The 14,652-nt window shown below is 35.7% G+C and overlaps 2 protein-coding genes across 10 annotated transcripts in view; both read left to right on the top strand.

Annotated features, from left to right (window-relative positions):
* Positions 1-3,081, top strand: part of THEMIS (thymocyte selection associated) — a 177,639-nt gene extending 174,558 nt beyond the window's left edge. For all 3 annotated transcript variants that reach the window (XM_023651047.2, XM_023651048.2, XM_070223774.1), the window contains one exon: positions 1,401-3,081. In XM_023651047.2, the coding sequence (XP_023506815.1) occupies positions 1,401-1,432 (32 nt within the window). In that variant the 3' untranslated portion in view covers positions 1,433-3,081. The remainder of the gene's footprint in view (positions 1-1,400) is intronic.
* A 5,499-nt stretch (positions 3,082-8,580) lies between these two features.
* Positions 8,581-14,652, top strand: part of LOC138915848 (protein LEG1 homolog) — a 41,279-nt gene continuing 35,207 nt past the window's right edge. For 3 of the 7 annotated variants that reach the window (XM_070223776.1, XM_070223777.1, XM_070223775.1), the window contains exons 1-3: positions 8,618-8,760; positions 10,459-10,659; positions 12,440-12,898. The gene's annotated coding sequence lies outside the window, so the exon portion shown is untranslated. Of the gene's footprint in view, positions 8,761-10,458; positions 10,660-12,439; positions 12,899-14,652 lie in introns of those variants that run through there. The other 4 variants (XM_070223779.1, XM_070223778.1, XM_070223781.1 and 1 more) reach the window with 4 other exon arrangements.

The raw sequence follows: 14,652 nt of genomic DNA, 5'->3' as shown, positions 1-14,652 counted from the left end.
TTTTTTTAAAGCTGAGGAAACGAGGCACATAAAACTTAGATAACTTCCTTAACGTTATATGGATTTAGTATGTAGTGGAAAAAGAGGGAAGGAAGACAGGAAGGAAGGAAGGAAACAGAGAGGAAGAAGATGGGGAGGGGAGGAAGGAAAGACGAGAGGGAGAGAGAGAAGGGAAGAAGGGAAAACAAAGGGAAGAAAGAGAGAGGGACGGAGAGAGAAGGAAGAAAGGAAGGAAGAAATGGGAGGAAAAAGGGAGGAAGGAGGGAAGAAGAAAGTCTTAGGCTAATGGGCACTCTGGGGCCAGAGCCTCGGAGTGTTCCTCTCCACATCCACGTAACAGCACTTAACAGATCACTAGTACAATATGTACAGGTGTGGGAGAGCTAAAGAGAGACTGATTTTTGGTACCTCTTGACCATTAAGTATAGTGCTTGTGTGTGCTATCAGGATTTTTTTAAATCACCCTTCCCCATGCTCCACAAAGCCATAATGGAAAGGACTGAAGTGTCTTGCCTGAACTCAAGATTTCTATTTGCAATGTAGCTTTTTTTACCTGAGAGTTTGATATGTTGTTGTGTTAGAGTCGAGTCAGTGTATACGTTAACAGAAGCTTTAGATGGTATAGCTCATGCTTGAGACCTGCTGCTTTTTCTTCAGTTTAACATTTATAGTTCGCCTTTTTCTCCTCTGAAGTCTTTAGAACTGGAGTTCTAGGTCTGAGCTCTATTCTGAAGGCATTTTACCCCAGCCAGAGTGTTGGGTCTGCAATCATTCAGTTTTTTTAGAGCACAGTCAGCTTCAGTCTCTTACTAGCTGAGTGATTGCTCAGCAAGTCTGTTAACTTCACTGCGGATTCAGATTTTTACTTTACATTACCTGTATAAAGAGTTTTTATATGAGCTGGCCTGGTGGTATAGTGGTTAAATTTGCACACTCCGCTTCCACGGCCCAGGGTTGACAGGTTCAGATCTTGGATCCTGGGGTGGACCTACACACCTGTCATCAAGCCAGGCTGTGGCAGCGTCCCACATACAAAATAGAGGAAAATTGGCACAGATGTTAGCTCAGAGACAATCTTCCTCAAGCAAAAAAAAAAAAAAAGAAGAAAAGGGAGTTCTTATAAGGATAAACTAAAATGCAAAGAACAGTACTTTGTAAACTGAACAAAGCTTCACAAATTGAAGGTATTATCTCTTACCTCATTTACTTTGTTTCTAAAGGGTTTACATTTCTTCCTTTTTTTTCCCCTGACTCTTCTTATTTTCCTATCAATTGTTATTTCAAAAGCTTATATGCAGGTGAGTGTCTTATAAACAGTATTTAAAAGCAAGTATTTTCCTTCCTGGCTATTTCGGATACATATTTCTGATATACTCCTTTTATTTTTCCTTTACTTATAGAAATCTTCAAAAATGAAAAACATCAAAAATAATGAGAAGTGACTGAAGCCATTTGGGCAGTGAACATGAATGTTGCAATGGAAAAATAAGCCTAGCTTTCTAGTTGAAAAACAACTATTCTCCAGCGGATCCCAGAAGAAACCTGACTGGCCACTGCAAAGGAGAGAACAACCTTCAAAGGTTAAAAAGCTAAAACTTAAAGAGAAACCTATGCTGTGGAATTCCCATAGCCTATTTTGTTGTGCCTAAATTCATATGTATTGTTTCATTGTTGCTTAGGCCGTATTTATTTAATGTGCAAATTTTGTTTGGTTCTTATTTCCACTACCAACAATTAAGCAACTGAAAGATAATTTTGTATTTCAGTTTCTGAGTAAGACCAGTCCAAAATAGAATAAAAGCCCACCAAATATTTTTTTTCAGAATTTGTTTTGCCGTTTTTCTAGTGTTATCAGCATTCCTGTTAAAAATAACTTAAAAAATAATTATATCCAAGAGCGATTTAAAATACTCAGGTTTCTTATCTGATTGCCTTGAAGCTGTGGAAATGAGTTTGACTTCACGTTCTCAGTTTGCTTTAGAAACTCACTGTAAATAAGTGTGTTTGAGGATTAACAGCCAAAGTCATCATGAGTCACAGGAATTTTCCATAACTTTCTCCTCTGCCCCCTAACAACCAAAGTTCGTGACTGCAGTATCACAAAGGTCTCATAATATGCCTTCTTATTTTATGTACTGTGTACCAGGTCACCCTTTAGATGAATGTTTATTAGGGTTGTAGGAAGACCATTTCATTCATGTATTGTTATGTATTAAGTATACAGGGACAATACCAAAATGAAGAGACAGAAGTAATCTCATTAAAATTACACAGGAATTTAATGGTAAGCTTTGGACTTTGTTCCTAGGTCATACTCTTTACAAAAACTGTTAGCTAATCTCCTATGTCATAATTCTTTTACATTATCTGTAGAAACTATTCAGGAGTTTGGTACCAAGAGTTTCTGAAGACAAAAAATCACGAGACAACTTTTCAACAGAAAAAATAATTATGGTTAGAGATATTTCAGTCAGTGTTAATACTCTGATTTAGCTTACTTCCACTTACCTTTGCTTTTCTTTTTAAGCAGTAGTAAATCCTGATTCCCCATACCCTAGAAGTTGTTTTGCGATTTGATGTGGTAATATACTTTGTTATTTACAATTTCTGAAATTTTCTGAGGTGGTTTCACTTTTATTTATTTTGCTTATTTTTGGCCAAAAGAACAAGAACTTTTCAAGATTTATGTTCCTATGTTTGATTATTGAAGTCCACAGAGAATCCTTCTTCAACCCAACAACTCTGACAAACTGGTGTTTTTGGACTCATAGAACTCATAGGCCAATTTGTTATTTTTTCAAGTAATAATGAATGCTTAGTATTTTTTATTCTGTGTATGAGAACAATTAAATTTGTACTTTTAGTAAGTACAATTCTTTGATTAGAAAATCAAGAGAATATATGTCTTAGCTTGACTGCAAATCACCCAGAGCTTTCCAGTGGAAATCATATACAGCATTTCTAATTTAATATGCCCTTTTATGTACTGTACTTCCAGCTTTCCCGATACTAAAAAGTATAATAAACTTCATGCTCATTTATGGAAGATTTTGGGAGGTTGAAAATAAATTTCTAATTTTCCTTTGTGTGTGTGTATGTGTTTTTGTCATATTTAACTGTGGAATAACTGTCTTCCTATAATAAATAGTTAAAATATTCTTGAGGGGGCCTCCCCATGGCCAAGCGGTTAAGTTCGCTCTCCACTTCAGCGGCCCAGGGTTTCGCCAGGGTTCGTGAGGGTTCACTTGTCAAGCCATGCTAAGGTGGTGTCCCACATGCCACAACTAGAAGGATCCACAACTAAAAATATACAACTATGTGCTGGGGAGTTTTGGGGAGAAAAAGGAAAAATAAAATCTTTAAAAATAAAAAACAAAAAATAAAATAAAATATTCTTGAATATTCTTGAATTAGAACTGAAATCAATTCTTCACTACTAAGGAGGAGGCTGCATGTGTTAAAGAAGCCAAGAGGACAGAGACGCTCCCTCCGTACTTTCAACCAGGGACCTACAGTGCTGAGCACAATGACCTAATTTCACCATATTGTCAGGCTGCCTGGGTCACCACCAAGACTACCAGTTAGTAACGGTATCCTTTTCCCAATTGAATAAGTCAAGCAGCTTTGGGAACGGGATGGAAAGGGAGTGAGAAATGGAGAAAGAAAAACGTTCTTCTTTGAGATGTGTTTGGCTCTAACAACCAGAACTTTAATATAAAAAGTGTGTGTTTTAAGATCAAAGTCAACATTAATGAGACTTCTTGATGTTTATCCAAAGGCTTAAGATACAAGTTACTCCTACAAAGAAGAGGATGTGTAAAATTTGTGGGAAGGAAGAGTCAGAATTAGGATCCAAATATATCTCAATAGGCTGGAATACTAACAATGGAATCTAATAGAATGAAAGTATTCCTCTGATTTTACCATCAAACTATTTCCACATTTTACCACTTCTTTCTGATTCCACTTCTGCTACTGTGGCCCAAGCTTCAATCAGCTCTTCTTGGATTGCTGCAGTCACCCTGTAATCATTCTCTTTATTCTTGTTCTAGCTACCAATCAAGGTACTCTCAATGAAGTAGCAGAATGATTTCCTTAAAATGTATCATATTTCTTTATGCCACAGTCGCTTCCCACCTCAATCAAACAAAAAATTCCCGAAGTGATCTACAAAGCACTACACGATCTATTCCTGTTACCTCTCTGGCCTCTTCTCCTCTCACTATCTTATGTTTGAGGGGTGATAAATTAACACTCAGAGACTGAGATTGTCTTTGCCAATAATTTATTCAACACAGGTTCACTGCAGGAATTCTCATAATTTCACAAGCCAATAGCATACAGGATAATGTCTCTTAATAAGCCAATAAAGAAATAACGTGCTCCAAACCAATAACAGACTAATTACGCTATTGTTTCAGGCAAGGGGAAGATGAAAGAAACAAGTCCAAATTTAGTTCTAGGTGTACCTTTCTACTGGTACTCAGGAGAGATGGCTTAGCCAACTGAGTGCTGATGTCCAGCTGCCAGCCCAAAAGTGAGAGCATGTTGCTAGGGAACGGCAGTGCCAGTATTGACAGGCAAAATGATCTCCTTTGAGGGCCACTGCATGGCTTTAACCACTGCTGGTAAAAAGAGTCACCTTTCTCGTGGCAGGAGCTAATGCCCCATGGTCTTCGGAGAGCTGTTTAGATCAGCAAAGGGTAGCCATGCCCAGATGGAGCATTCTCCTTCAGTCCTTACAAACTCTTGGCATTTATAGTTTAAATGTTCCTTCATCATAGTTGTTTCTTCAGATGTTCTTATGGATAAGCCCCCAGCGGTGCCCCTCAGCAGCTGACCTACTGAGTGTTACTGATAGCCACAGAGGTCGAATGATGACATCCTGACACAACCTCACTCTTAGATCAAAACAGTTTCACTCTTAAAAACAACTTGTTGTAAACAAGTGGATTTGAAATCATATCAAACCAATACACAACACATTCACTGTGCTCAGGTCATGCTAGCCTCCCCATCATTCATCAAACAGGCCAGGACAGTCTTGCCTCAAGGCCTTGGCATTTACTTTTTGCTCATCTGCAAGTGCTTTTTGCTCAGCCATCCACACAGGTCACTCCCTCACTTCCCTCAGGTTTTATACAAATGCCTGCCCTGACAACACAACCTCAAAGTGTAACCTCAACCCCACGCTTCTTCCTGTCTCCTTCCCTATTTTATTTTGTTTTTCTTCCTAATAACTGATTCTATCTAACATACTATACATTTTCTTTAAAGCTTTGTGGATGGCACTAATTTCTGCCAATATACCTGGGATAGGACATTGTTTTATGTTTACTCTATTGGCCAGAAGTAAGTGAAGTTAGTTTCAAGAGATTCAACTCAGCTTTTTCTACTAGAATAACTCTTTCTCCACAGACCAAGGAATCATTTCTCTGGTTCCAAGAACCACTATGTACCTCTTTTTTGATTATAACTTGAGAAATGAGGAAATGCCCACTGGTAGGGTCTGTGGAAGCAGTGGGCACCCTGTAAGGTGGACATGGCCCAGAAGACTCTATTTATTATTTGATCTACTCTAAGAGGAGTTGTATTATTTATGAAAGGACAGATCTAAGCACTCTGTGCATGATTGTCTCAATGGTTTATTGTATATATGTAATATATATATCCTGTCATTAATGTACTGAAGCTGTACTAAAGAGTGCAAGGTAGATACACATCCCTTTAGGTGACTACTGAGGTGCTTAAGCTGAGGAGCCTTGGTTCCCATAGTTTCCCTGTGCTGATGTTACTCACTCTCGTAACATCTTCTTGTCAGTCCTTGAGAACAGTGCAATGATTGGATACATGAGATACTGAACCCGGGTGTTTGAAGGCCTCAGGATTTTGTTGCTCTGCATAGTACTTGCTATCTGTTTTCTACCTTTTGTTAAAGCTAAGTAAACTTGGTGCTGGATAAGCCTATTGAGCTTTGTGTATTTGATTGACAATCTAAAAATAAAACTCATGCTAGTGGTCCTGTCCTTACAAGACTACAAAGAAACATAAAAATGCTAGAAACAAAATATATAATGATAAAAATAATAACATGTTAGGCACAACAGAAGAGAGAGTTGATGAGATGGTAGATCTTAAGTTCTCAGGCAGAATGCAGCAAAGAATGACAAGACAATGAACATATAAAAGATATATTCAAAGACACTGATATGACTTTAAGAAGGCATAATATTTATTTTAATTAGAGTTACAGCAGGAGGAATTGAGAGAATGGTGAAAGGTGAAGGTGAGGTAATATTCAAAGAGACTATATCTGAGAACTTTCTAGAATTGATAAAAGATGCCAATTCTCTGAGTTAGGAAAATATGGCATATCTCAAGAAGGATAAAAAAAGTACTTCCCCAAACATTGTACAATACAATGTGACTATAATAGTGAAATTTGAGAAGATAGATGCAAAACTAAGGCTGGGACATCAGTGGGGCAAATAATAGATTTTGAGGGCTAAAATAGAAGGTGGGACCCAGGGGACTAAGGGAAAAAACTTTCTAGACCGTGAACCCAATTAAATAATTTAAAAAAGTAAGAATAAAAAACTTTTACAGATAAACAAAAACAAAGAGGAATTACAATCAGTGAATTCTAAGTACAAGACTATATAAAGGACGTACTCTAAGAAAAAAAACACATCTGGAAATAAAAACTGAGAATCAAGAAGGAATGGTATGTTAAAAGAGAATTCACAGAGTGGGAGGAAATATTTACAATGTATCCTTGCAACAAAAGAATTGTATTCAGAATGTATAAATAACTCCTACAAATCATTAAGTAAATGCAGACAACCTGATTTTAAGAAAGCATAAAGGATTTAAGCAGGCATTTCATAAATACAGATATCCAAATCGATGATGAACATATGTAAATGTGCTCAAAATCACAGCAGTTTTAAGGAAAATGCAAATTAAAACCACAATGACATATACCATTACAAATCCACCAGATGGCTAAAATTTAAAAAAAAATTACAAAAGTAAGTTTCGAAGAAACTGTGGAGCAATCAGAACTCACACATATTGCTGGTGGGAGTTGAAATTGACACATCTACTTAGGAAACTGGCAGTATCTACTAAAGCTAAACAGATATCTCCCCATGACCCGGAATTTCTACCCTTAGATGTAAATTCAACAAAACTCAGTGCATTAGCCTACCAATAAGATGTGTACAGAGATGTTTGTGTCAGCCTTTTATTCATTGTAGCTCCAAACTGGAAACAATTCATATCCCTGAGCTGTAAGATAGACAAGGAAATTGTGGGAAATGATGCACAACATGAGTGCAATGATACATGCAACAACACAACTATATTTCAAAACTATAATGTTAAATGATAAAAGTCAGACACAAACATAGTCTATGCTGTGTGATTCCATTTATGAGAATTTTAAGAACAGGCAACACTGCTTTAAGTTAACGGAAGGAAGTATACTGTTTACATTTGAGCTGCTCATGCTGGCCATGTTCCATACTCAATCTGTGTTCTGGTTACGTGGAGACACGCATAGATACAAAGTCATCGAGCTTCACATTGAAGAATTGGGCACTTCCCTGCATGAATGTGATAAAGCAAGGGAATGATAAACACAAGTTGTGGAACAATACTTACCCTTGCTAAAGGTTGAGGAGAGATTGGAGTTGGGAGTCTAAGGGCCTTGAAGTGTATTAGTAATGTTTTCTTTCTAATGCTTGTTGGTGGGTAAATGAATATTTTTTAACTTTTTATATATATGTGTACATCACATGTATTCTTTATATCATACTTTTTTATTCTTCATATGTGAGTGTGTATCATATCAGATTCTTTGTATCTTTATATGTGTAACATAAATATATGTTTTGTATATATGAAATATTTTATAATAATTAAAAGAAAAAAAATGATGAGGAAAACATTGCTTTTTGATTTAGCCAACAGAGGATGTAGATATTCAGCAAACCTCCCTTAAGATACACATTAAAAACCCCTGCGTGCACTTTGTTTTATCATATGTCGTGTTATGATGCATATACTTTTGCTCTTCTATCTTGGTGGAATTCGTTTTTCTATTAGGATGATCTCATAAATATTTATTTATATCTATCCCACATGCTAATAAAAGATAAGGAATACATTTTCTCTACCATGTTGCTTAAAATGCCCCCAAATCCTTTTGTTCAAAATAAATGCTTTCTACATTATATGCCAAATTCTTATCTTTGCCAGAATTCAAAAGTAAGAACTGGATTGTTTAGTCAGTGTTATCAAAGTATTTAACGCATATGATGTTTATATTCTTTTATTTATAATCTTGACATTTAAATTTTTTATTTTATTTATTTATTTTTGCTTCTGTTTATTCTAAGGAAACCTAAAGCTTAGGTTGAATACTTCCACTCCATGAAAAGATATATTAAAAATCAAACTCTACATATTGAATAAAACAAAGCAGAAAGATAAATCTGTTGCAAGGCTTTTGACCTGCAAACCAGGGAACTCAAGGCTAAGGGAACAATGTGTTCCAAGTTGCTTACAGACCAGGGCATTATGGGTTATTTGGCCTTTTCAGCTGATTGGTTGCCTAGATGTCTTCTTTGTCGCTTGGATCAGGGTAGCTGAGTGAAGGGAACAAGGAAGTCTGGAGATGGCTTGAACAGAATTGGTGTTTGGGGATTGGCTGGGGTCCTCTACTGATTTCTGAGAAGAGCTGTGAATTCCTGTAAGGTGAGGTTTGTTTTCTTTTATGTGTCTGCCTTGATCATCTCCGTTCTGTCCCTGACCTGAGTGACTCCATTTCAGCTTGATTCTACAGATACGTGAAGAGTTCTTATTTCTAAGTTAGAGATTCGTAGTGATAGAGTAGCAAAAATGTTTATGAGTGTTTGTATCCTTGATTAGACTAATACTTGCTATTGGAGGAGTACTGCTGTATTATTTCCCTTCTCCCATTACGTGGGAATAATTGCTTCAGAATACCTGCATCAACATTACTGGCTTATGTGTTAAACATATTGGAAAGTAAAAGGTATCCATATACATTTCTCATTTAGATTCTAAAAGTCTAAAATATAAGTTCATTTTATCAGAGATTGTTACAAATAGGTTTCCCTTTTGAAACTGAGAATTAGGCAATATATTTTATTTTATATTACTGTTGGTGAATTTTGTCACTAGTTTGTGTTCGAGTAAGTTAATTATTTTATTTTTGTATGAGTACAGAAAGATGTACTCAAAATAGTACTACGTCCTATTCTCAGATGGGGCATAAAAAGTCATGGGAAACTGACATTTTGGATATCGGTTTACAAAGTCCTGGAACCACTTGATAGGTCGAATCTAAACACAGGGTTAATACTCCAAGCCATGGAAATTAGAAAAAAAGGTAGATTTTAAAGAAATTTGTAAATCAGGATCTGTGGAACTGAGGAAAAAATAAACCTGCCAAAACAGAGTTTTCAAATTCCCTACGGATATCAATACTGGGGATTTGGGAATAGGAAATTGGAATTCCTGCAGAATCTGGGGAATTCTTCAAATCATAGATTTTTCATATATTTTGCAGTAATAATTTATTTATGTGTTTTAAAATAATAATCATTGTCCATAATAATAAATAGTGAGTCATTTTGTGTGGCAGAGTATTACATTAAGAGGTTTTCAGTTGAAAAATAAAGATTAGATGATAAATGATGGTTGATCATTCTTAAGAGATAATATACTGTGATAAGAAGTAAAAATGGTGTCTACTTGAAATAACTTGATATTAGAAAATAAAAAAGAATATTAAAATAAATGTCAAATAAAAAATATTAAAAATTAAATGACACAATTGTGTATTATTTAAAAGTTATTATTCTTAAAATAAAATTTCATAGTACATGAAGCAGTAATTATCCTTATCCATAACCTTGATCTTTGTTTTGAGACAAATATTCCAGACACAGAAAACATTGCAGTCACGTTGGTTGAATTATTCAGATTGGTGGTTAGGGTACATGTTGTTGCATATAGACCCACTTCCAGTTTTAACAATGAAAGTATTTTGTCTGCGTGTCCTGATTTTGATTTTTCCACTGACATTGCTATTGCTGAGGCTATACTAGATTGTAGGTTAGTTTCTGATTTCAGGTCAGAGTATTCAACAACAGCATTCCTGTCTTCTCTCTGCGTTTCTTCCGCTAAAGTAGTTACAAAGAGCTGCCGCCTAGAGCAAATGTTTAATCACTGGAAAGGCCCGGCCACATTACTAGGATCCAGTAACATTTCAACCTCTGAGCAAGGCTACCAGGACACCACAGAATCATGTGTCGAAATTGCCAAACTAAGGGCTTTTTTGCTTCAGAAATTTGACATTTTTTGAACACCATTCATCAGTTTTATGAACGATGCATGTAAATTTGTTATTTTGAATTTTCTTCACAGGAAAACCTCACCATTAACAGCAATGAGGGCCACAAACACTCAACTGTAAGGTGGTAACACAAAAGGAAAGAATGAATGATTAGATTGTGACCACTTCTCTCCTACGTGCTCCTGGTCTGATCCATAGACATGTCTGCCTTAAAGTTTGACTCAGTTATGTCAAAATATAAGCTTAAAGATCAGTTATGAAGAAGGAAGAAGGTCTGTGGTTTCCCCTGATTTCTAAAAATATGAAGCTTACTGATATTTATGTTTAAATATTGTTTCAAGTGTCTTGATCAATAAATTTATTTTAGCATATCAGCCATTTGTTATGTTACTTCTACAGAGTATATTTAAGCCACTCCTAAATGAGAATTTCAGTAAATTTTTAAAAATATACTTTTATATTGAATAATATGCCCAGAATTGTAATTAACATTTGGAATTATTCTAATTTACTTTTTCTAAATTAATTGAAAAATTTAGCCACTAGGAAACAAAAGCTCAGTTTTTATTTTCAAATGTTTCTGTGACTAGTTAGCTCTATATTCCAACAACTGGCAGCTATGTTAATTACTTTTAATGGTAAAATTATACTGATATATTAGCCACAAAATTAAGGCAATCTTTCAGTAATGGTTTAGATTTCATTACCTATTTTAGAAACTTCCTGGACAATAAGAATAAGGATAAGAAGAATGACATAGAACTTTAAATAGCTTCTGTTAATAATTAGCTGAAATTTTTGTCTTGTGATATGAAAAATCAGAACAAAGTTTTGAAAAAAGATCAAAACAAATTTATTTTAATTAATTTATATTACCAATGAACAAATATAAAGTAATATAATTTTTAAGTACATGAAAAGCTAATGACAGTAAAAAAGACAAAGAAAATGGAATAAATATATTTTTATATTTATTCATACTTAAGACAGCTTTTGAAATATAGTTGACATACAATAAAGAGTGCATATTCACAATGGAAAATTTGGACATATGCTTACACCCATACAACCATGCACCTCCATCAACATAATGAACATACCCACGATGCCAAAAACTTTCCTTGTGTCCCTTAGTATTTGCTCCTCCTGTTTCTCTTTGTCCTCCCTGTAGGCATCTACTTTCCATCTTCTTGCTATAACTATAAATTAATTTGCATTTTCTAGGCTTTTTATAAATTGAATCATGGAGTATATACTCTTCTGTCTGCCTTCTTTTACTCGGTTTAATTATTTTGAGAGTCATGTATGTTATTGCATATATCAGTTGTTTATTCTATATTTTGCTGAGTGCACTGAGGTTGTATGGATATACTGCAAGTTGTTTATCCATTCACCTGCTGATGGACATTTGAATTGTTCTGAGTTATGGCTATTACAAATGAAGTTGCTATGAACAATTGTGTACAAATCCTTCAATGGACATATGCTTCCATTTCTCCTGAATAAATATCTAGGAGTGAAATGTTTGGGTTGTATAGTAGATATATACTTAACTTTTTAAGAAATTACAAAATTGTTTCCCAAAATTGTCCTATTTTTCATTTCATTATGCATGTATGAGATTTTTCAGCTGTTCCACACTCTTGGTGGAAGGTCTAGTGTGTGTGTGTGTGTGTGTGTGTGTGCACGTGCGCCCACGTGTTCATGCATGCGTGCACAGGCAGTTCCTTAACTACTGGTGAGGTGGAATAAACACACACAATTTTCAGTCACCATGGTGTAGTTAAGTAAGCACAAGTCACACCAGTCTCCCAACAACACAATTCAATTTCAGTTTCACAGTAAATTAACTGAGTGCACAAAGGGCAAACATTGCTCCTAGCTCATCAGTCCACACGTTCCTTTGTAAATAATACACACACATATTGATCAGTGACTAATCACATCACTTCTTTTAAAGTATGTTGGTGTTGGGTTACTCACTGCACATCTGTTGTTCAGTTGACACAAGGACAATAAAGCACATAGTTATGTTGCTTCCTTGTCTCCCAGGGATAAACTTACATGACATTTTACAAAATTGGATAATCCAAATGAGATATTAAAGAGGCCAACAAAAAGGAAAGAAACGAAAGGTGATAACACTAGCAGTGAGATTTGACTCAAACATGAGTGGAGTTGTGGAAGAATAGCTGACTGTGGACTGTTGGCGCCGCTCCCACTGGAGAGACTCTTGGTGTGCAGCCAGAGGAACTTGGTGGACGCCAACTCAATGCCGTAAACGAGGACGGTGCGTGTGACAGAAAGGATGAAGAGGTCTCAGAGGAGGTGGTGACAGCACATATCTTCACATTACAAGAATTCTCTGAGATATCTCACAACATTGAAAGAGTACAATGTTGGAAGCTGATCTAAAATTAGAAGGAAGTATGAGAATTCCCCAATTATGCTCACTCTGTATGGTAAGATATATGATGAGAAGAATAAGGGAAAGATTGTTCACACTTCGTGGTAAGTTTTTTACAAAGATATATGATACTTTTATTCTCACTGTTCCTAATGTTTTAAATGATAGTGTGCTAGATAAATATTAGTTTTACTATTCTTTTTCATTTCTTTATACAATTACAACTGATAGTAAGATTTTGTAATGTTTAGACAAAATTTTTAAAAGTTATAGAACAATTTTAACAGTTCCCATTGATGACTAAGATCACTTTGCACAATTTCAGCTTGCACAGTCATTTTTATGGTTGATTATTACCATGTAAATAAGGAGTGAGTGCCTAAATTGTACAGGTATATAGTTTAACTTTTACAAATAACTGAGAGTCAATGTTACAACTATATTAAATAGTAAGTGTTACCAAAATAGGAAATGAATAATTAGTGACCATTGGGAATGGTGTTGAGGAAAGGGAACATGTCAGGAACAGATTAGACCAGTTAATGAGCAAGAATCCACAGCTTCTTCTCATCAAACCAGACTCTCCTGCATCCCAGTGGCGATGCACATTCCCCATTACTCTGTGGCCATGAGGAGTTATTTCCCTTGATGCTTATTCCTTTCTAAATCTGTCTCAAATCCATCTACTTCTCTCCAGCTCTTTCTTCCCTTTACGTGCACTTCTCTTTCTAACTGGCATGATCTTTTATCCTGCCTCAGTCGAGCTAGTGAACTGCAGAGTTCAACCATCTCCTCTGTGAATTCTGCAGGATTCAGTCAAGCAGACAGCATCATTCCCTCCTCTCCTTTACCACTCTGTGCACGTGGGACGATAGTGTGTCTTCAGTACTGTGAATACCTGTTTGCATACATTTTCCCTGAGTTCCTGGTGTTCAGGCTCTTTCTGTCATTTGTCTTTGTGGCTGCACTCACATATTGTAGGTAGCTAAAACATGATTTTTGAATGAATGAATCTCTAATGCTGTATAAATTTAATAATACTTTACCACCTTTAACTTAGATTTGTATCTTAAGCTTTATCTTTAATTGTGGATATTTAGATACCGGAGCTCTACATTTCCAAGCAATATGTATTTTCCCTTTTCGTGTCTAGCAGTTTAAAAGGTTGTAATACATTTTAAACGTGCGTGTCTTTCCCGACTAGACGGTAAGATTCATGAAGATGGTGACCTGTCTGTCTTGTTCTCTAGTCTCATGAGGCCCTAACATTGTAGTTGAATAAAGGTGTAAAATGAAGGGCTTTGTTCACTAACAAATAGAAGTCAGACTTGGCCAATGGGGCGTCTTTCAAGACAACATCTGAACCTGGAACCATTTTTTCCAGAGCTTGCAAAACAATGAGAAGAATAAAGAAATGATGATATCATTTTTAAAATTTTTTGCCCATACTGTGAATTTAGTCTACGTATATTATTTGATAAGCACTGAGAGCATCAAATTTGGAATCAGATTGGGCTGAATTCGGATCCACTTTTGTCACTTACTAGTTCTGCGATCACAAGAGTGGGACTCCATTTCTTGATCTATAAATTGGTGCTGAGGGGGGCAAATGACATTCTGTCTCCAGAATTGTCATGCAGATGAAGTATGATGGCAGATGCACACAAAGCATTACCCAGTGTCTGGCACTTGAAATGTCCATAATAAACGTTGGTTTCTTTCCTGCATTTCTCTCCTCTGTTTTCAGATTGCCTCTATGTTTTCAGTATCAGGGCAATATTACATTATCAACATTTGAATTATGTTAGTAGGAATCATCCCATTTCCTGAGTGTTTTTAATCTGTATTCAATTTGATT

This window comes from Equus caballus, chromosome 10 (genome assembly GCF_041296265.1).
Source record: "Equus caballus isolate H_3958 breed thoroughbred chromosome 10, TB-T2T, whole genome shotgun sequence".
Taxonomy (NCBI): Eukaryota; Metazoa; Chordata; class Mammalia; order Perissodactyla; family Equidae; genus Equus; species Equus caballus.
This window is presented reverse-complemented; position numbering and strand designations above follow the sequence as displayed.